At 38.8% G+C, this 26,688-nt stretch overlaps 1 protein-coding gene across 2 annotated transcripts in view; it reads left to right on the top strand.

Annotated features, from left to right (window-relative positions):
• Window positions 1-908: 908 nt before the first annotated feature.
• Window positions 909-26,688, top strand: part of slc4a2b (solute carrier family 4 member 2b) — a 75,052-nt gene continuing 49,272 nt past the window's right edge. For both annotated transcript variants that reach the window (XM_041813835.1, XM_041813834.1), the window contains exons 1-2: window positions 909-1,131; window positions 12,478-12,651. In XM_041813835.1, coding sequence (XP_041669769.1) covers window positions 12,592-12,651 — 60 coding nt within the window. In that variant the 5' untranslated portion in view covers window positions 909-1,131; window positions 12,478-12,591. The remainder of the gene's footprint in view (window positions 1,132-12,477; window positions 12,652-26,688) is intronic.

The following is a 26,688-nucleotide window of genomic DNA, read 5'->3' as shown; positions in this document are numbered from 1 at the left end:
TATTTGTCTTTTCAGCGGTTATAAAATACTTCAAAGCATATTCCATTTCTAAGCATATCTTTTTCTTCTTTTAAAAATATATTTTTGAGGCATTCTATGCCTTTATTCAGAGAGGATAGTGGATAGAGTCTGAAATAGGGATGAGAGAGCAGGGAAGAGACATGCAGAAAAGGAGACTCAGGCCAGCCTTGAACCAGCTGCATACATGGTGCGCAACTTCTTTTGGACATCAGTACTAAAAGTTTGGACACCCCTGTCCTTCTGTAATGATATGCTTTCCATCAGAAGTCCAAACTTTTACATTTTTCATTCAGCAAGTTCAGTGGTTTCACAATTTTCTGAAAGTTTGTCAGTAAGGGGTTGGTGGTTGGTCCTGAGGCTGGACCAGTTGAGAGCTTCTGATGTAGCTCACTCAGATTAAGATATTTTATGGCAGCAGGGAAAAACAATGGCTGATGCACTGATTTATGCTTATTTTTAAATATTGCTGCCAATCTATGTTTTTGCAAAATATTGCAAGTTTAAAAAAAGCAAAATTACACTTGAATAGAGATGGTCACAACTTGGAGACAGAAGTGATGGCTTGAAAACAGACCATGCTTTGTTTTAAAACATCAAAATCCAACAGGTTGGTGATAATCATCTGAGTTGCAACACTTGCTCAGCTGCTGCTATGGTTTGTTAAACACCAATATTGATCGCTGGGGTTGAATTTCCTCCTGAAGCTTGAGGTCAAACTGTGTGTACGTTACAGAGGTATAGATCAGGGTGTCTGGGCAGCAGCAGCAGCAGCCTCTGACTCAGTGTTGACTGGGTCCTGGAGTCACATGGCTACTTGTCAGCAGGCTGGAGGAGGAAACATAATCCTGAGGAGGAAGGCTGCTGCTATCAGTCGCTGCACGTTGGTGTGAGAGAGCACTCGACTCGACCAGAGGCTGGACCGCACACACTCTGCCAACGCTCACGCTTCACATCTCTAACGCTCGCTCCTTTTGTCTCCCCCTCTCTCCCTCTCTCTCTCTCTGTTTGTTTTTGTCCTGCACTCTGACCAGACCCGGGTCTCTCTTCACGGCAGAGTTCAGAATTGCACTACAATGTCTGCGGCGGCTTCTCTGCTGTAAGCACACAAAGGTATGGAAAAAGATATATACCTTTTAATTTATATTGCCTTGTTCTACAGCTTGTCTCTTTTTGCTTTGTCATTGTTGTCATAGGTTAGTCCTCAGTAAGGTGACCAGATTTATGCTGAATGAAAAAAATATTAACTACAATCTTAATCAGCATCTGAATTTCTAAAATCCAGCTGATTTGACTCAAAAGCAGAGCTGACTCATGCTTGAACCATGATGATCTTCAATCAGAGCAGGAAAACTGTAAACAAATCTTGCTCAGATCTACAGGTTGCACGACATTAAGCCCTCAAACATGCCATTTTTATCCCACTTGTAGGGAAAACCTTTTTTCCCACTGTTATTGACCTTAAATTAGAGCCTTTAAAGGGCATGTTTAAGGATGTGATGGCTCTAAATGCTGACCGCTCAGTTGCTAAAAACAGATCACATTTACTTGAAATTTTGTCTTCTTAAAACACAGTCCATTCGACCCTCTTCTGTTTTATCACACTCATGTTTTCTGCAGAAGAACAAGTGATAAAATAGTTGATTCTCTGAAACAACGTTCGGTCTAACAGCTTGTTATTGTGATAGATAAAACATTAAGGCCACTGATTCTCCTCACGTCACGCTCAGCTATCAGAGTCACAATGCGTTTATTTCGCCTGCCAAACAGAAACAAAACCCCCAATTTTTTTAGTTCTCTAATGAATTTTGAACCTTTCTTTGCCTCCCTGTCATTGTCGTGCTTTTATTTTATAAGTACTGGTCAGTGCAGTAGTTGAGGTTTGGACATTGTGATCAAGCGTCTATTCCTGTAGAGGTTTTTTTGAACATCAGTTTGTGCGTTTTATTGAACTGTTCTTTAATTACAAATTTGGAGATGAGCACGCCGTCTGCGGTCATCACTCACGTGCCAAACTGCCATTTGAAACTGGGCATTGTCCAGTATATCCAGACAGATTACTGGTTAAGGACACATGTGGACTTGAACAGTGGGTTTGAGTCCAGATCATAACCTCTGTCCTCTCATTGAACTGTCTTTCTTTTTCCTTTATGGTCATTATGAGGTCACATGACAACTCAGTGGACAAATATGAAAAAGATAAAGTTGGCATTATTGAAGCATAAATCTTAACTCTGTGTGATAAAAGTTCATTAAAGATAGCTGTCTCATACAGTTTTCCACAGTGGATTATTTAGATTATGTAATGAATCCTTTCAAATTAATAAAAGCTGTGGCTATGAAACTGATTAATGGTAGCTTTGAATTCTCTTGTGTAGGACTAAAGATGGTTTCACATTACATGAATTTAAGCCCAATTTTAGGTTGGATTTGTCCCCCTGACAATGGTGTGGGTGTGTCTTTAGTCCGGGGTTTTTCCCAAATGATTATTTGTCCAAATAATTCTCAAGCATGTGATGTCAAAAGGGGTATTTCACTGCTGCTCCCAACTGCATTGGAGCCTCACCAACCTAGAATCTTGAATATCAAACATGTTTGATATGTTAATGTGACTTTTACAGCTCCCATATTTAATTAAACTATACCTTCACCTACACCAATACACCAACTGACTGATTGTTGTTCAGATTGAAAAAAAAACTTTTACTTTATCTGAGCTCAGTTTAATCCATGACAGGTTCCTCATTGCACCGTCTTGGTAGTCTAAGGGCCGATCCCATCTCGACCCCTTAGCCCTTCCCCTTCGTCTACCCTTCCCCTTGCCCCTTGAAACAGAGTGGTAAGGGGTAGGGGTGAAAACCTCTTATGAAATGAGACGCCACTTGATTGCTGTTCATCATCATACATTGATGATAAACAGTGTGTCATCAGAGGTGATAATAAAGCTTTGACCATCTCGTTTATACTATGATCTCTGTGTTGATCTTCTCCATTTATTTATACAGTTAATAACCATCATTACATGTGTACATGCCGAAAATACAACAAACTCCCATCCCTAGTAGCTAAAGATTTATTAATGAGAAGACACAACTATTGTATTTTCTATGATCGATGCTGAAAGCATTTACATTTGTGCACCTCGTTCATAGTCCATTGGGCCATTTTGCAAGTGAATGCAGTGCATGGTAGGAAATTCATCAAACCCCTTTGTTTCAAGTGTGGTCCTGAAAAATCTTCGTTTCAAGGGTTATGTAGCCGGTCTGATGAAGAGCAGTAGTGCTCGAAATGTCACTACTTTGGTGTTATAAATAATTGTATTTTTGGAGCCCTGCAGTGTTCAAGATTTTTTTCTGTTTATTGTATGTAGCCCTTAGCCCTTAGCCCTTAGACCTAGCCCTCAATTCAAAAGAGAATTGGGATACCCCTAACCTTGTGAGGCAGATGGATACACCCATTTCCTTGTTTTTTACTGGTGAATCCATCTTGCAAAGCTCCCATCTGAACCGTTTGGGCCCAGTTAGAAAGTGACAGGACCAATCAGTGACAAGGGGCAGTACTTTCAGGGCAGAGTCGTGACGTAAACAAGCAGCAGCAACAGCTGGTGCAGTTATGGAGGAAGAGATTAGCGTGGATGCTGCTAAAAGGCCAGTTTTATCAGAACTTGACGACATTTCTTCATTAAAGGAAGAACAAAGAACAGCAGTGAGTTGTTTTCTTTCCAAAAAACGACAAAAGTTCGAGTACTTACATGTCTATAGTCGCCTTGTTTTGCGTCATTCCTGAGTACCTGCGCTCGCGCAGCTTGATAGTGGCTACGTCACATGTTTTGCTGCTCTGATTGGCCCGTAGAGATGTGACAGACAGAACATTCACCCTATCAAACTCCGAGTTTTTTTCAAAGCCTCTGCCTTTTCTCAAACATTTCCTATTGAAGCTTTCCCAGATGGATGTGTGAAACACATCCATCTGGCGTGTCAGGTTAGGATACCCCTTCACCTGACGTGAACGTGCAAAACCAAGGGGAAAGGCTAAGATAAGGGCTAAGGCGTAGAAATGGGATTGACCCTAAATCAGTGGTTCCCTACCTTTTTCCTTTAAGCCCCCTTTACTTGTATCTAAATACCAAAAAATTATGATGTGTTGTGGCCACAATAAACACTTTAATTGATTTTTTTTGTGTAAATCCCAACATAGCAGCCCTAAACAAAACTTATTTTACCCAAAATCATTGTATGAATAATCTCTAAGTGTTATATTGTGATTTCTGTTAACATGTAAAAATGTAATTTTAACAACCTCAGAGCAGACAGAACCTCGCGATATCTCTGGCGCCCCCCTAAGAGAGTCCCGGACCCCAGGCTGGGAACCAAGGGTCTAAATCATTGGTTCTCAACTGGTGGATCGGGACCCAAAAGTGGGTCGCATTATGCCTGAAAAAAATATGAAACAAAAAACTGATTTACTATTGTTTTGAAGGACATTTCTCTATCTCTTTGTTTTGTCACATTTTTTGTTCCATTGCAAATCCAAACTGCCCCATTTTTCATTAAAAGCATTTGGTTATGAATGATAATTTTCATAAATTTGGGTCCTTTGTAGACACGGAGGTGTTGGTGGGTCCTGACTCTAGCCCAGTTGAGAACCAGTGGTCTAAATGAATTCAATGGTATGCTTTCTGAAGCATTATTAATTATTATTTAATCTGATTATGATGCACTGAAATGACGGTTCAGAAATGATCAATGTGCACCCTTTTTATTTCAATAGTTTATGTTATCACAGGTGATTTACAGGTATATATCACAGCATGCAGTGTTTATTTACTGAGCTAAAGTGAGTTAAAGGTTTGCAGGTTTAGGCCTAAGGACCAGAGGTCATCACCTTCTCTCTCCTCTGCTTTCTATCTTTTCTGCTACAGACACTCGCACTAATGTGTACATTAAAATGAGATGATAAACAAACTTAATACAATAGCCCGGCGCTCCATTGCTCCTCTCTATCCTCTGCTCTCATTCACTCAGCTGCGCTCTTCCACCCAATGTGATTCAAACAAGGTGATTTTGGTCGAATGAAAGCTCAATGACCAACCATTTGACCAACCAACTTGATGCTGTCAGCCCTAGGTTTCACCCACATTTTTCCTTCAGTTTGACTTATGCAACTGTAACAGACACCAGGTAGGGATGGAAATGGAGAACTGGTTCTGGTTGAGAACCAGTTCCAATTGGTCCAACCCATCCACATCATTTACATTTAATCTTAACAATTCCCTTATTAATGCCTTATTTCCACGTGCCTTGAAAAAAAAAACAGTCTTGTGAAAGGCAGTCAGCACAAACAAGAACAGAGAAGTCGAGGAGATAAAGATGGCAGACAGTCACAAAAATTGGCTAAAGCCGTTAAAAGTGTGGAATTTCTCCAAAAATAACAGCGCAGCATGCAAGATCTATCCAACAGTGATTTCAGGCAAGGCAAACCTGAACAAGAACTGTTCAATTTGTACAAGATTTCAGTTTATTTGTATATGTCCAGATCTAGGATCCAGAAACTAGTTTATATTTATTTTATGGTTTTATCTTTTAAAGTAAATTTGCAGTAGTGTTGTATTCTAACTCAAGTTCAGAGATTGAAGATCTAGAGAGAAATTTGGTTTCTTTGAGAAATTTCCAACAAAAAAAGAGAATTTTGTAAATTTTAGCATGTTCTCCTCCCGAACACTTAATGTTCAACATTTTTAGGCATCAAAACTGTTAGTTATAGCCAGTGATTAAATTGTTCTTGTGATTTACTCTCTCTGAAGTTGGCAGACATCTTATTCAGTGCTTAGAGAGAAAGAGACAATAAAATTTGGGTTGTTACCAGTGAACACTTTCATTGTCTATTTTTTCCAAAAAGAAAATTCAAACCAAGGAATCGATAAGGGAATTGAAAATGGCATTGTTCCCATCCCTATCACCAGGCCAACCAGCCAAAGATTTGAGTCGTCCTCCATGTTTGTTTTTCTCTGAAGTCACATTTGATCACGTGAGTTTCTGTGAGATCTCCTGTATGTGGAATCTTAATCTTCTCCACAGACAGCAGATTTGTGGTCTCACGATCTGGCCGAGTCACATAATGTGTGCGTTTGGAGGATTCTAACATGAAAAATTATTGAAACTGTCCTTATGTCTGTGGTCTCCCTCATTTTAAATTGTTAAGGATTTGAAAATCATCTAGTGTGTAGCCAGCCAAAGACAGCTCAAGCTAAAACATGCTGTTTGCCCACAGGGGCTGACTAAATCAACAGTGAAAGTTCCTTACAGAAGCTTTAAATAAATACCTTAATATTGAAGGAGATTTGGTAGAGAATCCCATGTTAATGTTTGACTTTTTCTTGCTTAGTCCTTAGAGCCTGTGTCCTTTAACTGCTATTTTTGCTGCCAGTGTTCACAACCGCAGTTTCAAGGAGCTTTAAATTCTCATTGTGCTTTATATTTTTTTATTCACAGAGAAATCACCAAGAAAATAGTGTCAAGGAATCCTGTCCTGGCATCAACAGCAGTTTCTAGACCTGGAAATTTAAATCCTGAAATGTGTCCCTAGTATTTCCTCCAGTTCTGAAAATGTACTAAATAACACAGAGACTTTGTTCAGGTATCCGTAGCTTAGTGCAGCAGTGCGTATAGAATTTGATTGTAACCGCAACTTTTCTGAGCTGCTTTTACCTTCCAGGCCTCCATGCTGGTCATGTGACTGGAAGCAATGAATGTCAGTGCTCTGTGGAAGACATGAGTCATCACTGTGACCTCAAAAATGTGTTTTTTTAGATGTCACCGTCTTTTAGACTTGATAAAGGCATCAGCATATTGGTGATACTGAGATAAGTTTCACACTCATTTTGGAATGAAGTTGGCCTTTACATAACAGGAAATACATCCGTTCATCAGAATCATTGAAAGGCCACCTTCAAAGGCAGGTTACTCAATATCAGCTGTCAGGAGAATCAAATAGAGGATGTGATGTGCTTTGCCCTACATACAGAGGAGCTTTCGATTAGTCAGTTAGAGGTCATCCTCGAGGTAACTTAATGCATTTGCCTTGCACTTCACATGTTATTTTTGTGATATCTGAGTTTGTGGTTGGAGTTTCAGGTGACTCAAAAGCATCTTCTCACACATGATCCTGATGCATACTTCACCTCCAAGTGTTCTCTCTGCAGGAGGGACGCATGACGATGACAGTGACAGTGTGTCATGCCCCAGGAGTCAAACTAACCGATTATGTCACAAGGAAGATGTTAAGACAATTGTATTAATCCAGATTATCTTCGGCATACAGGCCAGGCTGAAGCAGTGGATGATTAAATCTGTAAAGGATCTGATTTTATTTACATTAGAAAGAATCTGAGTTTTGTGGCTCCTCCTGACAGACTCAGTCTGTAACTGTTGCCTTCTTCCTGTTTTCATATTTACTTCCTCTAAGAATGACAGTTTTCCCAAAGTCTTGCATGCACTTTGTGAGGCTGTGACTGAATCTTGCATGGAAAAGTTTAAAAATGCAGAAAAATTCCACTTCTTTCAGGAACATTTTGTGAGTCACCAAACTTGTGGATGAATTTGAGGAGACATGATGCACTTCTTCCAAGACATCTTGTTCTCGACTTCCTCCTCCTGCTTGGTCAGCTTTGTCCTTTTTGTCCTTTGGATATTACATAAGGGACACTCAGTTCTTTTTATACCCTTTGAGTGACTGTGCAAGAAACACTCAGATAGGTGAGGGCTATGCTTCCTGTCAGAAAAGGTCAAGAAAACTGCAGTTATTATTGTTTTCCTCTTCTGATCACTATTGTATTATTACAGACAGGCCCTGAGGTGGATAAGCTGGTTCCCATGCTTTTCACTCTGGATCCCAGGGTTCTGTAACTTTATCCCTGAGTAGCCAGTCCTGCCTGCCTTTTCCACAGTAGGGGGGGTTTAGGTTTACTGAGAAAGTAATCTTCAAAAACACGCAAGCTGATTTCAGTTGACTCCTTTATCACCATTACCACACAGATTGCAGCGTCTCAGGCGAATGAAAGTTGTTATTTTGAATAGAACAGCTGTTGGATGTAATTTAGATTTGGTGCAGTGATTACCATCATCGCAGAGCAAACAAGAAGCTTTGCCAAGATGTTCTGTAGTCTCCTCAGAGGCTCAGTTACAGGTCTCCTTGGCAGGTGATGTCTTTGTTAAATCCACATCTGAACACTAGTTCACATTGTCCAACTCCTAAATAACACTGCATCACATTTAATCTCTTGTCATCAATTGTTTTTAATGGGAGTTGCAGTAACTGTGCCTCGTTGAAATCTTGTCGCTGTCAACAAGGTCATTGATACGATTGTGCTCGGCCATCAGGGAGGCTTATCGTTTCTTTGATAGCTGCTGTCACAGAGCCAGGTTGGCTTTGGCAGGACCGGATTTCTTACTGTGACACAGAAAAGCGAACAAAAAGAAAGCCCTGCTTTGCTTTTCTGGCTAGAGGAAAACCACTGTTCTGTTGTTAATGATGTTAAAGGGACAATTTAATGAAGATTTCAGCTGATGAAGACTGCTTAACAACTGTGAAACACAGGCTTTGGTTTGGCAGGGTCGCTGAATCAAGTCCACAAGTAACATGATCAATGTATTTGTCTCCATTTTTTTCAGACATCATGCTATATTGACAAATGTATTTGGCCACACCTGTCAGTTACTGAATTCAGGTGTTTCGCTCAGACAGTCTCCATCTGCGAACATTTGTGATACAAATGAAGAGTTCAGTGACTTCAAGTGTGGTACTGGGATGGATGCTACTATTCTAATAGGATGGTTAATGAAGTTTCATCCCCGCTGGATATTCCACAGTCAACTGAACGGGATAGTTTTAGAAAGTGGAAGCATTTAGGAACAACAGCAACTCAGCCACGAAGCACAAGACCACGTAAAATCAAAGAGCAGGGTTAACGACTGAGAAGGCGCATGGTGCATGAAAGTCACCAATGCTAAAGAGTGCTGTACTTCCACTGGCGTTAATGGTTGGCACAAAAACTATGCAAACTATGGAATGGCTTTCCATGTTAGAGCAGCTGCATGCAAGCCTCAATGCACAATGCTATGCTTCCAACTTTGTGGCAACAGTTTGGGGAAGGCCCTTTTCTAGTCCACCATGACAGTGCCCCAATGCACAAATCAAGAGCTATAAAGACATGGTTTGATGAGTTCGGTGTGGAAGGACTTGGCTTGCCCACATAGAGCCCTGATCTTAACCCCGTGGAGCACAGAATGAATGGGAACAAATTCCTGCCAAAACAGCCCAACATCTTCTTGAAAGTCATCTAAGATGAATGGAGGCTGTAATAGCTGCAGAAAGGGGGGCAACTCCATATAAAAGTACATAAATTTATATTTGAATACAATGTCATTACAGTCCATGTTGTTGTAAAGGTCTAGTGTCCATATGTGTGTTCTGCTTAGAAATAGAAACGCAACAAAGACTGAAACTACATTTTCAAGGGTCTGACGGATTTATCCATTCACTGATGTTATTGAGCCAGTATGGGTTTATTAATAGCTTCCAGTCACATGACTGCTCAAGGCCGGGGACCCAAAAATAAAACAGCCTTGTTAATGTTTTTACCTTTTTTAATTGTTTTATCTCCCTTTTTATTTGTCTAACTTTCAACAACTTTATCAGTTTATTTTATTGTTTTTTTTTTCCATTTTTGTGTCTTTTATTGTATTGATTTTACTGCTATTTATCAACTCATTTGAATTATTTTATAGCTTTTATTCTACTTTGCTATTTTTTTCTATATCCCTCTTTGTCAAGTGCTTTGGGCTGCATTATTTTTTCATGTGAGAAAGCTGTAATACAAATAAAGCTGAGTTGAGTTAAATACAAAAATATTTCAATTTAAGCTCAACAGCCATTGATTTTACCAGCTCTAAAATACAAACAAAACCCCTCCTCATTTTTTGATTCAGTCTGTCACACAGTAAAGACTGCAGAATGACAGGGGAAGAGGGGATTTCTATGGCTCGTGCCATCGCTTATCAAAGGGTCCTGTGAACAGTAGCATTGTCTTATCAGGCTCTTATCAGCCTCTAATGGTTAATGACCTTCAATAACAGCATGTTGAGTGGCTTCAAACACAGAAATGAAAAGATACAGAGTGTCAATGTTTGGACAAATATGTCAGTATGCACTTCTACCATTGAGCTGTGTGTTTATTCACCGTTTCCAGCGCTTTCTTTTTAAAAACAAACACAGTTTAATCCTTTTATTTTCTCTCCAGAGATTTACAGCCTATGGGTACTTGACTGGGCTTTCAGGATATCCTTTATTACTTCTAAGCCAGACCATATGACACAGAACGGACAAATTTAGGAAAGTCAGGCTTGTTTCCATCAGTGTTGTATTTTGATTTGAACTTTGGTGAAATTTGTTTGCAAGATTTCAACTATCCATATCAAACTTACTTGCCTTGTTAGCTGTAAGGCTCTGAGAAATGTCTACCAGAAGAATTGTTTTCATTGAAAGAAGTGTTTGTGGTTTTCAACTGGTCTAGCATCAGGACCCACCACCATCTCCTTAATGGCAAATCATGACTCAGATTTATCAGTTTTAAGATCATAACCAAATGTCTGTTTCCCTTTGACACAGCTACCAGACGGACATATATCCCTATAAAATAGTACACATCATGGACTTTTTCCACACATTTTTTTTTCCAAGCACGTAATTGTCTAACTTGCAGAGCAGATAGATTGGCCAGATTCCATGTCTGTCATCAAGCAGATCCATCTTGCAAAGTTCCAATCTGAAACGACTGTGCCTGATCTGAGAGCGGACCAGACCAATCAGCATCATTTGAGGGGATCTAGGTGGTAGCTATGGGCGGGGTTTATTTGTACTGGGAGGTATTAATGGCTGCCCATGGTGTAGCAATTAGCTTGGATGTAGCTTTAGTGACAGTTTTAATCAGACCTGGACAGCATTTCTTTATTGATCGAGGAGCAAAGAACCACACTAATAGCTTGTCTTGGCAGAGAAGATGTTTTTGCCCTTCCCGACTGGCCTTGTCATCAGTTTTATCCGACAACAAGCTTCACTGTTCGTAGGCTACAACAGCACATTACTTACTGGATCTATGCATCCCAAGTACCTTATTTTGCGTTGACCTTCCCAAACACTTTCTATGGTAGTTTTTTTCCCAGAAGAATGAGAAATGTATCCCATGTGATGGATATATGAAACTATGAAATATGAAAATATTAAAAAGCAGTGGTGTAAAAACATATGTATTTGATTGGGAAGTACAGACCTTAACTTATCATTATTTTCTGCATTTTTCTTGAAAACCAAGAAGGTAAATCATGATAACTATAATGAATTATATTGTAATTGCAAATAGCAATATTGTCAACTATAATAGTATTCCTACATTATTACCAAACCTAGCAGGACAATTTAGAACTGACAAAACAGCAGAATCAACCATCTTCTTTGTTTACATACGTCTCATTTAGGGATGCTCGATACGATCCGCATCAGCGGATATTAACTTAAAAAGTTAACTATCAGTATTGGCAGATACAAACTGTTCTACAAATATTTAAGATGGATACATCGGCTGTATTTCAAACTATAGTGGTTGTCATTTGAGCAAATAACTGTGTAGGTTAAGGCAGGACCAAAAGACCTACGTTGGCTGAAGTATTTTTCTTTTTTGTCCTCATTCCTTAAATATGTAGGGTATTTTAAAGACTAAAGTTTAAGGTCATACATACATCAGTGTCCAATCAATACCATTATCCACTAAAATGATTTATAGATACTGGCATTTCTGGTAAAGCAATAATCAAATATTGAGCATCTCTACTCAGTGTTGCTCAAGCCTCTCCTATTTCAGATAAACTGCTGTGATTGGCCTGATATGAATCAGCCCAGTAAAAATGTATGAGCAGGAGACAGAGGGACCAGGCAGTTTTTAAAACATGAACTTGCAGATTTGTCTGCCCTTGGTGCACTTTCTTTATAGTGTTTTTAGCATCTTAGCATCATTGGTGTAATCATAACAAACATTATAACCATTTATATCAGCATATGAGCTGTGTTTGTGTATCTGTGCATGCTTACATCAGCGTTTAATTCAAAGCGATGTTCTAAGTACAGCCTCACAGAATGGGCTAGAAAGGCTGAAGATTGTACTTTCCTCTTACCCTTTTATTCTTGTAATTAAGTAGATGAAGGGATTTGGCACTTTAGCATAATTGTGATAAATACAGCATTTAAATGACATTTTTTAAAGTTAAGATCTTAGGTAAGTAGACTTGCAAAATGATGAACATGTGGTATATCTTTTCTCTCCAGCTACAGGATCCCAGAGCTTTTTCCCTCTGGTTATGTATGTTCAGCTTCACATGGACTAACCCCAGGATCTGTGTCTGTCTCCAGGTTATGCTGCCCAAAAGCTGTCTGAGTCCCAGTGAGAAAGAGAAGGGCTAAAGCCACACCGATCCAACCCAGCTTTCCCAGTTTGCTCTTCTGCAGCGACTTCACCGTGGAGCCATGAGCAACCCCAGCGCTCCAAACAAGATTACAGATGCCGTGGCATCAGTTATTCACAGCGTGAGTACACACCACTATATACAGAACAGTCTCAGTCTGCCTCGTCAGGTCAGGCTCGGCCACATGATACAGCACATGAGGAAGAGAAGGTGACCTCGATGACAAACCAGGTTTAATGGTATTTAAGAAAGACAGATGGTCAGATGTGCTGTTATGGTCTTTTTCTGCGTGAGACTGATGCTTCCCAGCTCCAGACTTGCCTCTGATTTAATTCATATTTTGTCTGCTGTGGATTTCTGCTGCATCAGCTCTCTCATTCCGCTCTGGCATGAGAGTTTATGTCTTTTGGACAGTGCCATTCCCTTCAGAGCTTTGTGTGTACAAATCTAGTCACAACTTTGAGCCAATTCCCTGGTGGAGGACTTCTTACTAAAGAAATAACATGTTCAGAATAGTTTAAAAATGTTTCAGATCCGAACAGAGAGTGGCTTGTGCTGAATTTCCCTTTTCATTAGAGAGCTGAAGAATGTGACCGGTTCCACAACTGAAACCGTTTCCTTCCTCTTATCTTTAATTCAGCGTTGGAAGCACTAAAATAATACTGGCACATATTGAAAAATGTAATTGTAAGGCTGCTGGTGGGGTTGATGTGATAAACATGGTGCCCCAGAGGGCAGATGGTCAGCAGCCAGAGAAAACAGCATTCCTCAACTTTAAAGCTTCCCAACAAGTTCATCTCAGGATGATTAAGATGCTGAGGCAGAAAATATCACAGGCTTAGTGGAAGAATCCAGCCCGTGATCAGTCACATATTGTTGGGTTTTATCAGTTTGCTATGGTAAGTGAGTTCCAGGAGTTGCGCTAAAATGAATCCTGGAGAATTTCAGGATAGTACAATGTTATTTTTACTGATTCAATCATCTTTCTCATGTTTTACACGAGTAAGAAAAATCCACGTTAGCCAGATTTTCTCTTAAAAGGCTCAAACTGAAGAGATCATGATGCTGTAGGTTGTCTGAATTTTTTAATTTGATGCTTTTTGATACCAAAAGTTCTGAAGCTTTCAAAACACTTAAGATATTCTGTTATAATTTTTGCTAAAGATCAAACAGCTAAGTGCTAAAAAGAGAACTTTCTAAATGTTGCCAACATATCTGTCTAATTCAGACCTAGTGCAGCTGTTTTCTCTATTTTTGGTTATTAAATAAAACTTGGTTTCATATTTACTTGACTTTGTACTAGCACAGCAAGCATATCAAACTCTTTGAACATCCTAGTTTGAGTGGAAAAGGTGGTGTAAAGCACAGCAGATACAGATTTTGTCAGAAGTTTCAGGGATAAAATCTGACCGAAATACCCCTTTTTTTGTTAAAACAGCGCTGAAGCAATGGAGACCAAGAAAAAAATCCATGGAAGCTTTGTTAACAATGGAAGTCCCTTAAATTTCATGGCACTGTCATTTAAATCTGAGGACAAATTTGTCAGTTTCATTGTTGTCAGTGTGTTGGAGTTTTTTTGTTCTCTTTGACTGCTTGTATTCCTATCCACAGAGTATCTCAAACCCACACTTTCTGAGTCCAGGAAGCGCCCCTTCCTGTGTGTTTTTGACTCCTCAGCAATGTTTATAGTGTTCAGTGTTAAGCACTGACACAGCCGAGTTGTTCAACTCTGCAATATCAGAGTAGGAAACACTTGCTTTCCCTTAGCTTTGCAGTTTTTTTGGTCAGAGTGTGGTCAGCTGCTTCCCTTTCCAGTGTTGCAAAACTTTGTGACCACACTGACACCTCTTCATCCACCTCCATGGACTCTGTGAGGGCTTTCCTTACTGGACATAAACAACATTAGTGCTGTCCAAGTTTGTAATTCAATCCACACAGTTCAAGCTCAGAATGTAGAGTATTTCAGAGGGGGGAAGTGGAGAAATGAAACCCAACTACTGACCCATGAAAGATGTCTTGAAGACAGAGAATCCCCAGATACCATCTTAATGATTTATTTCTGTATTTTAGCAGCCAGACCATACTTCCAAATTATATTTGGGCATTTTCAGCCTTGTGCCTAAAGTTGTTTGAAATGATTAAAAAACATACTTGAAAGCAATGTTTATATGATAATTTGTTTTAATAATGTCAAAACTTTATCGTCAAAGACAAAGACGCAGACATTTTGTAATAATGTGGTAGAATGACACAACTTTATCCTGCATGACTATTTCAGAAATATTTCTTATCATGTTCCCTCGTAACCGCAGAATTAAAAAGTAACCAACACCCAGACCCTGTCAGCAAACAATCCATTTAGCCTCTGTTATAACAGTTCATAGAGAAACATCAGTATTACAACCCCACTTACAAAAAAGTTTGGGCGCTGTTCAAAATGCAAATTAAAACCTAAAACAGTGATTTGCAAATGTCAAAACCATGTTTCATTACAGAAGAACAAAAAACATATCAGATGTTGAAACTGAGAAATGTTACTGTTTGATGAAAAATATCATCTCATTTTGAATTTTATGGCAGCAGCACATCTCAAAAAATTAGGGACAGGGCCATGCTTACCGTTGTGTAGCATCCCCTCTTCTTTTAACAGCAGTCTGAATGTCTGGGGAGTGAGGAGACCCAACTTCTGGAGTTTTGGTAGAAGAATTCTATGTGGGGTTTCTCTTTTTATGATGCACCCAATGTTTTCTGTTGGTGAAAGATATGTAAATAACTGTGTTCTGTTTTTTTGTTTCGCATTTTACATAGTGCCCCAACTTTTTTGGAATTAGAGTTGTCATTTCAGTCTGTTTTGTAATCAGCTGAAAATTTATGACAGGAATTTAGTGAAAACAGATGCACACACATAAAAAACAAGAACATGCAGTGGTAATTCTATTAATATTGTACTATATTTGATCTCTAAATACATTTTCAAACAGATTTTTTAATGAGTTAATTTTTACTTGGTACACTAGAACCACATTTGCTTAATACAGCACATGTAAACAAAGATTAAAAAGTTAATCTGACTTTTAAGTTTAAGCACAGATCACCAGTTCTTAATTGTATCAAAACAGCTGACAGTTTTTAAGACAATAATTTAGCTTTGGCTTATGGCAGTGATACTCAACATGTGGCTCTAGAGCCACATGTTGCTCTTTAGTGAGTATTTGTGGCCCTAAATCTGAAATATGATTCCCCAAAAAAAACATACAAAAAAAAAAAAAAAGAAACTCTAACCTCAGAATTATCCATTGCAATTTGTTTCCCCATCTGATACAGTAGGCTTTAATTGTCAAACTTAATTGTCAACCTATAAGCTTTTGTCTGTATATTTCCATTGCCCCTTTTTTGCAATGTTTTGCCCATTTTTTACCCTTTTGCCACTTGAATCCAATTTTTACCTCTTTTCACCAGTTTTTGCCTCTTGTATCCTGCTTTTTGCTAATTGCATTTTTTTCCCTTTTTGCCACTTTTTGCCCATTGTTGCCATTAAAAGTCACTTTATCCATTTTTCCCTACCTTTTGTTGCCTCTTGCAAATTTTAGTCATTTTTCACTGATTTTCTCCCACTTCTTGCTACTTTTTGCCAATTTAAGTTATTTTTCACTCATTTCCCCCACCTTTTCACTGCTTTAAAACCAAATTTAGTTATTTTTCACTTATTTTCCCCCCACTTTTTGCTAATTTTTGCCATTTTTAGTTATTTTTCACTCATTTTCCCCGACCTGTTTGCTGCTTTATGCCAAATTTAGTCATTTTTTTCACTCATTTCCCCACCACCTTTTCCTGTTTTTTGCCAATTTTTGTTATTTTTCACCCCCCCCTTTTCCTACTTTTGCCAATTTTAGTCACTTTTTACTCATTTTCCCCCACCTTTTCCCACTTTTGCTGATTTTAGTTATTTTTCACTCATTTTCCCCTACCTTTTTGCTGCTTTTAACCAATTTTAGTCACTTTTCACTCATTTTCCCCCACCTTTTTGCTGCTTTTAACCAAATTTAGTCACTTTTCACTCATTTCCCCCCACCTTTTCCTACTTGTGCTGATTTTAGTTATTTTTCACTCATTTTCCCTCCACCTTTTTGCTGCTTTTTTTTTCCAATTTTAGTCTCTTTAACTCTTTTTCTGCCAAGTTTTTGTGGCTTTTTTTACCATTATTGCCACCTGTAAGCCATTTTTTGTCACACCTCACCCATTTCGTCCACTTTTTCTCCACATTATTTGTCACTTTCCACCCAGTTTTTGTCATTTTCTGCCTATGTACCGTCGTTCACCCATTTTTGGCCACTTTTTTTCAGCTTTTTTTTTTTTTACCTATTTTGCCAGCTTTAACACATTTTTATTGCCACTTTCACACACTTTTTACCCCTTAGATTGTGGCTCTTGCAAAGGTATTTTTCAACTATTTGGCTCTTTGGTTAATCAGGGTTGAGTAACACTGGCTTAAAGCATTACAATTACATTACAATATATTACTTTATATGTATGCAGAATATTGTATTTAACTGTTTTACAGCACCTGTAATGTTTCACCTCAGTTGCCCTTTACTGTATAAGCTTATAAAGCAGTTTAGAAGTGTACAGAGGTCCTAATCTGTCATGCATCCATAGAGACTTTTTCTCTCATCCTTTCTGGAGAACAAAGACATCGCTTTGGAATTCATCTAACTGCAATTGTAACAGCAGTGTCAGGATCTGAAATTACATTATCATATGAATTAATGTAATAATGTAGAACTTTATTTTGAAAAAAGGTGAAAAAAAAAATTTCTTGGAAAATATTACGTGATTTTTAAAGCAGAACTGCAAAAAACTTCAGGTTGTGCATTTTTATTCTTCATATTATGTTACAAAATCATTTAGCTCTCTAACAAAGCTGGTTCTCCCAAAAACGTCTACTAAATCTATTTATTTCATTATATGGAGAAAACAAAGTCTGTTTTCTCATAATAACAAATAACTAGTGCACCGATGGACTGTCAGTGCTAGATTTTGGTGCCATTTTGATGGACATGCTGCTGCTTCCACATTCAGATCTCTAGACTCAGTCTATCACTCTGCTCTTAGGTGGCTCCCTTTTAATACATTTAATCATATTCTATATAATGGGTTTTCAAATGTAGGCGATACTTTTGGGTGCGGCAGAGTCGTGACGTAAGCAAGCAGCAATAAGAGGCTGGTGCACTTATGGCGGAAGAGATTAGCATTGATGCTGCCAAAGCGTAAGTTTTACCAGAACTTGACGAAATTTCTTGCTGCACCATCCCTGAAATCCTCAGGCACCCTCCAGGGACGGCTTGCCTCATCTTGCTATATTTCATAGTTGGTTGGACTTCTCTGTCAAAGAGGAGTGACACATGCCTCTATCTTTTTGTCTATGAATCCCTGATTGGATGTACACCATGGAACATAACGTCTACCTCCCTTGGCAGCAACAATTGCAGGCAGGCTTTTGGGATAACTGACAATGAGTCTTTCACATCGCTGTGGAGGAATTTTGGCCCTTTCTTGTCTACAGAAATTGTTTTAATTCCACCACATTGGAGGGTCTTTTAGAGTATGAAAGGCCTGTTTAACGTCATGCCACAGCATCTCAATGGGATTTAAGTCCGGGCTTGGACTAGGCCACTCCAAAACCTTCTTCTTCTTTTTTTTTTTTTTTTTTTTTTTTTTTTTAAGCCATTCAGAGGTGAACTTGCTGATGTGTTTGGGATCATTGTCCTGCCTGAGCTTGAGGTCATGAACTGATGGCCGAACATGCTCCTTCAGTATTTCCTGGTAGAGAGCAGGATTTATGTTTCCATCAATTAGTCATCCAGGTCCTGAAAAAGCAGCAGCAGCCCCAGACATCACACTACAGCCATCATGTTTGACTGTTGATGTGGTCTTCTTATGAAGAAATGCTGTCAGTTTTATGCCAGATGTAACCTTCCTTTGAGTGTCCATAAAATATTTTTCCAAAAGTTTTGGGGATCATCAAGATGTTTTTGGCAAATGTGAGATGAGCCTTTGTGTTCTGTATGGTCAGCAGTGATTTTGGCTTTGGAACTCTCCAATGGATGCTATTTTTGCCCCGTCTCCTTCTTATTAAGTAATGAACACTGACATTAACTGAGTCAAGTGAGGCCTGCAGGTCTTAAGATGTTCTTGGTTCTTTTGTGATCACCTGGATGAATCATTGATGTGCTCTTGAAGTCATTTTGGTAGGCCAGCCACTTCTGAGAAGGTTCACTACTGTTCCAAGTTTTCTCCATTTGTGGAAAATGGCTCTTACCATGGTTTGCTGGAGTCCCAAAGCATTAGAAATGGCTTTGTAACTGACTGATAGATGTCAGTGACTTATCTCTTCCTGACTTTCTTTAGATGGCTGCATGTCATAAGTTTTTTGAGATATTTAACCTACTTCACTTTGTCAGACAGGTACGATTTAAATGGTTTCTTTGATTCTGGCAGTAATCAGGTCTGGGTGTAGCTAGTGAAATTGAACTGAGTTTTCAAAAATATGTGGTTAATCACAGTTAATTCATAATTTAACAAGGAGGAAGTTACTTTTTCACATAGGGCTGGATAGGTTTGGATGGCTGTTTTCCCTTTATAAAAGAAAACATCATTTAGAAGCAGCATTCTGTATTTACTCGGGTTATCTTTGTCTTATTTTAGAATTTGATTGATGACCTGAAACATTTAAGAATGACAAATATACAAAAAAAATGAAATGAGAGAGAGGGCAAATACTGTTTTACAGCACTATATTTATGTTTTATGGTTTTCTCCTCTGGGGATATAGATAAATTATCACTGTCCCTAGAAAACAATAAGAAGGGACCTGTTACCAAAGGACAACAATGTAAACATGTATGAATGCATGTTCACTAAGAGCTTTCTTAGAGTAATGCACAAGTCCAACATGATCTGATGTGTTCTGTACGAGTAGGGCATTCTGTAAAGACTACCATCTGTGCTATCTTGCAGAATATGATACAGAGATGGTTAGATTTGATGGTGTTGAGAACCAGCATGTCTTTATAGCCCTTTATAGCCTACAAGACCGTTAAATGCTATTAAACCCGTTGTGACTGTGGACTGGTGTATGACTACTTTAATGAATCTCACCAGCAGGTCGTCTGGTGACTAAGAAGCTCAACAGCAGATAAAAATGTTTGCTGCATGGCCGTGCTGTCGCTGTTATTGGTCATCCTCTTGGCTCCAACTCTTTCCAGGTTAATCATTATCTCTTTAACAATGTGTGTTTGTGTGCTTGTGTGTGCACTCCAGGAGAGTTCAGATAATCCTGACTGGATTTTTAGGGGCGAACATTGTGAAACTGAGTAATGCCATGAAGATCTGCCCTGGTCATGTGACTAGGGCTACTGAAATGGGAAACAGTTGGTCAGTTGGACACCTTTTTTTCTTTTCCTTCAGATATTATTAAAGTCAATGTTGGTGTCTTAAAGTATTTTTAAGCTAGTGAAACCTACTGGTGTCTAACTTGATGGATTATATCGACTATCTGTACTCATTAAAGGTGAGTTTGTTTAGCTTTTTAGGTAACGTGTGTTCAGAACGGGGGTTTGCTCTTTCCATTTGTGATATTTTGACTTTTCTTATCATTCCCTGCCAAACATTACGCATTATCCTAAAAGTGCAAACAAGGATTTTTGAGCCCATAGGTGCCCTCACTTTGTTTTTCTTTTTAGGTAAATTTAACCTCGACACGAACTCTGCACCTGGTTAATGTTCAGTCGTGTGCTTGTGCTTTGTAGATGCATTTTCACTTTGTGATCAGCTCGTTGACTTTCTCAGGCATTAGCTAACCAGGCTAATAATTACTACCTGATGTTAACTTAATGTGTCACTTGTTACCGTTAGCATGCCTTTGGTGTCTGAAGAGTTATGAAATATTTTTGACCATCGGTCACTCAGTGCTCCATCTGTTAAATGAAAACTATCAGACCTCTGCTTTTATGTTTCTAATGTTCCCTCAAAGGACAAGATTAACACTTTTGGAAGTGTTTCTGTTGACTTTCTTGTTAATCATTATGTTAGAAAATTGATACCACAGTAATGACTAATGCGCATATGAAAGTGGAACTACTAGTTCAGCCTAGCATAGAGGCAGGGAGGAGGTGGACACGTGTCAGAATTACATGTGGGAAGCTATAAGCCGTGCCTCATTTAGAAGCTTTGGAGGGTGCACTTTTAAGACTGAACACATCATGGTAGCTTGCCCAAGTCTTTCCCATTTTAAAAGCTCTTTGAATTTCAACTGACAAATGCATCCTCCCAAACAAAGGATCAATCTGTTGCATTCTTAGTTACCCAACACGAGGGCTGTGAAGGTACTAGAATTTAAATCTTTGACATGATTCTATAAAAAGATCAAACAGTATTGATACCAGTTTGATAACACCACAGCTAAAAAGTTGAATTTGTACTAGAAGGTATAATATGTGGAATTTTTGCACTAAAATGTCTATACTAATTTAAAGAATGACTTCTCCTATGTTATATACAGTACTGTGCAGAACTCTGAGGCATGTTTGAGAAAAAATTTAGGCTGAAGTAAGGTGTAGATGTTGCAAAATAAGCTACCTGAGAGCACCATCAGGCAGGAAGGAGGATTGACACAACCCAGGTCATGCTCTGGATGTCCTTGCATATTACCAGGGGCATGGGAAAATAATCTGTTAAAAAAATATCAGTGTACACTTTCAGGGAGGAGTAAGGGATGTGGCTAATAAGCACAGCTCCTGGTCATTCTGTGGATGTCCGTAAGGCCCAAAAACTGCTGGCTGTTTCCAGGTGTATCACCAGGGGTGAAAAGGGCCAGATGAAAGAGATTAGCTTTGGCTTAAACAGTGCCTGAATCAATAGACTTATAGGGGAAAATGTGTTTTGAAAGTCAGCAGGAGAATTAAAGCTGTCTAGACATCATAATTTGCAGAAATATCTTTGAGATGCCAGTCGAATATGGGATAAGACAAGTAAACCGGTGTAACTTGAAACATAACTCACAGAAAGTCCATAACGTATTTCTTGCCTTTTATTGGGTGGCTGGGTATTAAAATGAAGTAACGTTATCTGTGTTGTAATTCAGTTCGGTAGGTATCAGATGTGTTAGCACCGGTACATGTCTGTGCTGGTTTACGATGCTCATCCCTAAAAGAGATGCCGTTAAGCTTGACCTCGGCTGCTGAGCGATACATGTACTGAGCTTGATTCTGGCCGCTGTGCCCTCCTTTCTCCAGACCTGGGTTGTGGCACATCGGGCCCCGACAAATACTTGGTGGCCTACATGCTTCAAACTTATGCACAGCACTGTATGTATTTTAGTTGAGTTCTTACATTATTTTCAATATTTCAAACACTTTTGAAAGTCTGAGAGTATACAATTTTTTTTTAAACTTGTAATGGGATGTCTTATTATGGTTGCTGTTAAGATGTCATGATAATGGAGCCAACGTGACGGACATGTCTTTGTAATGTAAATGCTGGGTGTTACATGAAAGACTCCTGCTTAATGAAGTATGAACTGCTTCTGAAAGTTGCTGTTCTGTTGCTGTATCCCATTCATGCAGCTTACTTGTGCTGCCATTGGTTGAATCACCCAAGTTCACCCCCGTCACAGCTCTCTGCTAATTGGGCACACTTCTGTAGCTCACTTCCTGAATTGAGAACTCAGTTCGACGCTCCGTAAGGTGTATTTACTAAACAGTAAACCAATGTGTTGGTTTCATGGATACATTTCAAACTATGTGGAAGAAAAGCTTTAAAAGTGCCCTTCCTGATTCATGCTGCAAACAATCCCAAAATGCTTTTCAAGTAGCTTGCCATGCAAACAGGAAGGGCACTTTTAACAGCTTTTCTCCCTCATTATTTGAAACTCAATCAAACCAAAAAAGTTGGTTGTCTTGTGAAGCATTTTATTCATGCATTTATATCATTTTACAATTTTTGATACTTGAAAGTCTAAAACTATCACAAAGCTTAATATGTCTGTTCTTTGAGCAATTGGAAGTATAGACCAAGGATGGGACAACTTTAGTTCCTGTGAGGGCAACATTCATTTTATCTTCACTGCCAGAGGACCTAATTGATACAAATCATAGGATACTCTCAGTTAAACAATTATATATTTACTTTTAATCTATCAAAAGGAGCAAAAATAAAGCTGTCATCATATTTTAGCTCAAATGAAAACATAAATGCTTAATTCAATTAACTAACTGTTTTAATGCAATGAACATAGTATTTACTGGTTGTTTGATTTTACTTGCATTTCTCTTTGTTTTAATGAATGCATTTACTAATACAAATAAAATAGCTTTGCAGGAACCACCATAGTCATTAATATCTCCAATTTCTTGGAGAGAACTAAAGTTATGCTAGTAATCAATGATTATTATTGATTAGTTTTCTATTTTCAGCACTTTCATGGCAGATTTTTTTCATTTTTTATTTCTGTTCTAGTGTACTGATACTTAAAAGTGACATGTGGGCTTGTTATTGAGGAGCCAGACCACCAGTTGCCCACCCCTGGTCTAAAACTATTTTTATAGTCCACAACTTGCACCCAGACTTGATGTCATTGCTTTATATTGAAACAGTGAGTCGAGTGATTAAAGTGCAGCCGTATTGAGTGAGACAGTTTCTCTCCGGAAGTGAGCCATCAGACCTCAGATAGAAGTTATTACTTCAGTATGGTTCACACCTCCTACCTATCATGTTTTATTACTTTCTTTAACCTCATAAACTTCCTGAGAAGTGAGTGTGGAAGTCTCCTCAGAATCTCCCTGGCTCCACTGACTCAGAGGTTATCAGTTAGAGATATTTGATTAAACGGTGAACAACCCCCCCCCCCAAAGCAAATAGCTCTACCTGTCTGGTAGAGGAAATGCATTGAGAATACAAGATCAATACCTAGTACTAACTTAATGAAAGAATAACATCAGGCAGGAAGTACAAACAAAGATCTAAGGAATTCTTGAAGTTTCAGTTACAGTATAAAACATGCACCTGTAGCTGAAGAAACATGCCATTAAAATCATCATGTAATAGGAAAGGTGCGCTAACCAATTGCAACAATACCCATTTTCCCTAGACAAAACAGTTTTACAGCTGTCACACTTTCATGTAATAATCATAGTCGCTTTACAGACTTGTGTAAAGATACACAGGAATGCAGTGACTCGTCAGCCACCAGGACTGAGTGATCACTGCAACATCCACAGCCTACAGTATCTCCCCCTTTCCCCTCCAAGTGCTGACTGTGTGGGATTTGAGCCCACCTCACGACACAGATAAGCTCCTCGGCAGCCTCCACACTCTGTCGAGTGTCCGTTTCATTACATAACTGCTGCTGCACATGCACAGCACACTACTCTCTACAACTTCATGAGATATGTTGCTTCCTATAATTAAACCAACAACTTGCTGTAACTTCCTGCTGAACGATGTTTCAGTCTGATCTAAAGTTGGCTTAAAGTAGTCAAAAAAAGTCTGTTTCTTCTGAGTTTCATGACTCTTTTCGATCCTATTACAAACCGCGTGTTGTTAAAACAATACAGTCTCTGTTGTTTTAATGATCTACAGCATCAAAAGTGACTGAAGCTGGAGAAACATTCAGGAGCTTCTGTCATACCTTCCCCCAAAAGCTGCCGTGGGCGGATGAAAGGAAGCACTGTCAATCTTTTACCTCTCCAATGCACAAATACAGGCAGTGCATTTGTTCTGTTTGGACAGCTAGCGGGAGTTTCCCTGTTTTTGGTAATTAAAAGCCAAGACTTACCCAATATTTGGCACATGGAACTTGAATTTACTGTCTGTATGATATGATATCCATAAATCTGATTTTTACCATAATAATATAGAAGTTTAAAACGCTGTTATGGCAATTTTAACAAGTCAGCAAAACTTATGGTACAAACACTGATGTTTGCCTCAGAAATATCTGTAACGACTCTGATGACCTCTTAACTTTTGCTCTCGATGCCCTTTTAGTAGTTTAAGCATCATCAGGTCAAAAAGGTTTAGCCGATTAATGACCAAATACTCATTAAACTAATGGCATTATTAACAGTGCCTGCTGTAAATGTGATGTAAATGTGAGCAACTCTTCGCTAAAACACTGAACATCAAAAACAACTGAGCATGCTAACATTAGCTTTTAGCTCAAACCACTCCTGGGCTAAAATAGAGCTTCATGATAACTGACATTTCTTTAACATTTATTGAAATTGGGCTCTTTTTTTGAAAAAGATGTATATTGTGGTCAAATCTTTGTCATTACCTGCCCACTAACAGTAAGCGTCCTAGCTTATTTATTCCCAAAAATGAGTGAGAATCTCAATCCTCCTTGAACTGTGTGAATTTTATCAATGACTTAAAGCTCCTGTGAGGAACTTAAGGTTGTGTTGATTTGGGCGCCTCCTGTGGACAAAGCATGACACTCAGTGTCTTTGCTGATTTTATCCTGTAAGTTTTAAAGTTTGTTTTAAAACTAAACCCTTTTTATTACCTCCGCCAATGAGGTTATGTGATCAGGTGGGTTTGTTCGTTTGTTTGTTTGTTTGTTAGTTTGTTAGTTTGTTAGCAACATAACTCAAAAAGTTGTGGATAGATTTTGATGAAATTTTCAGGAAATGTCACAAATAGCATAAGGAAGAACTGATTAGATTTTGGAGTGATCTGGATCACCGTCAGGTCATCCAGATCAGATCAGGATTCAGGAAATTTTTGAAGGATTCTGTAGTATTGGGAGATAGGGCTAATGGTGGAGGTCTGCGCTGTTACCACTTTACACCAGGAGATGGCGGACATGAGTAACTTGAATCCTAGCAGCATTTTGGGTGTGTTTCTATTCAAAGTCAACCCGGTCAAGAAGACGAGTCAGAGCGTAACAGAGAGAAAGACAGGGAATTGTAGCGAGAATACTCACAATGCTGGGAGGAATAGAGGAATATTCACCTTCTGCCATGACTTCCAGTCATCCGATGAGACCATGGGTGAGACTGTCAGTGCATCTGTTGACACCAGCAGGAAATGCTTCCCCCATGACAGTCCACCCATAGCATAGCCAGTGCTTTCCCTCACCGTGTTTCCACCCCACTGGTGAGGGAGTAATCAGTGAATGCTGTGGTGGGGGGCACATGGGGATGGATCCAGGAATTTTTTAAAGGATTCTTCACTATTGGGAGATGGGGCTAATGGCAGAGGTCTGCCCTGTCCGAGTGCTTTTCTAGTTGTAAAAGTCTCTTAATGAATATTTGGCTTCACTTGTTGAAAAACTGTTCCCGTAGAAAGCTTAACCACTTCTGTCTGACACCTACACCCCTGGCAGTGTTTGACAGGCACATAAAATAACTATGAATAAATGTGAAATTTTGACACTGATGATCTTATTTGCCTCTGTGGGTTGGGTGGAGGCATTAGTTATGATTTCAGTCTGTGTCATGACCAACGAAAATTCCTCACAGGAGCTTTAAACAGGATTAATGACAAAATCAGAGGCTCATTATTGAAATTCAGCTTTGAAGTAAAAAATGAACTGAATTACTTTGTAAAATCTTTGTACAATATCTAAATATATTCAACCCTTTAAAGTAAATCAGGCATCATTTTAGTCTGTTTGCTTGATCTAACATGTAAAAAAATGACCATGTAGAGGCCAACAGAACTGGAATCCTAATGCTTGGTAGAATAGATGGTTTTGTTTTCTCAGGTTAAGAGATGCGTAGGTGGTTTCTTTGCATCTTCATAACCTGTAGCTCCACAGCTGTGTAATAGCGTAAAAATCAGGGATGAAAGGATTTAGCCCAAATGATTAGCAAATCCAGAAGGCTACTATTACAACTTTCACTTATTTACTATAGAAGTGAATGAACAGGAATGAACTCTAAAGCCTAGTTCAAACAAAAGATTCAAGAAACCAGTTAAAACTCAGTACTGCTGGTGTCGGGTTGCTCTGCAAGACTCTAAGCATACAGATGCACATATCCCCTTTTTTCAATTCTGATCTGATTTTGATACATCAGTATCGATACCCAATATTATTCCAACATTTTTTAAATCGTAATTGACATTCTTACTGTTTTTAGTGATATTGTGTGTAAGA

Source organism: Cheilinus undulatus, linkage group 19 (genome assembly GCF_018320785.1).
Source record: "Cheilinus undulatus linkage group 19, ASM1832078v1, whole genome shotgun sequence".
Classification (NCBI taxonomy): domain Eukaryota; kingdom Metazoa; phylum Chordata; class Actinopteri; order Labriformes; family Labridae; genus Cheilinus; species Cheilinus undulatus.
This window is presented reverse-complemented; position numbering and strand designations above follow the sequence as displayed.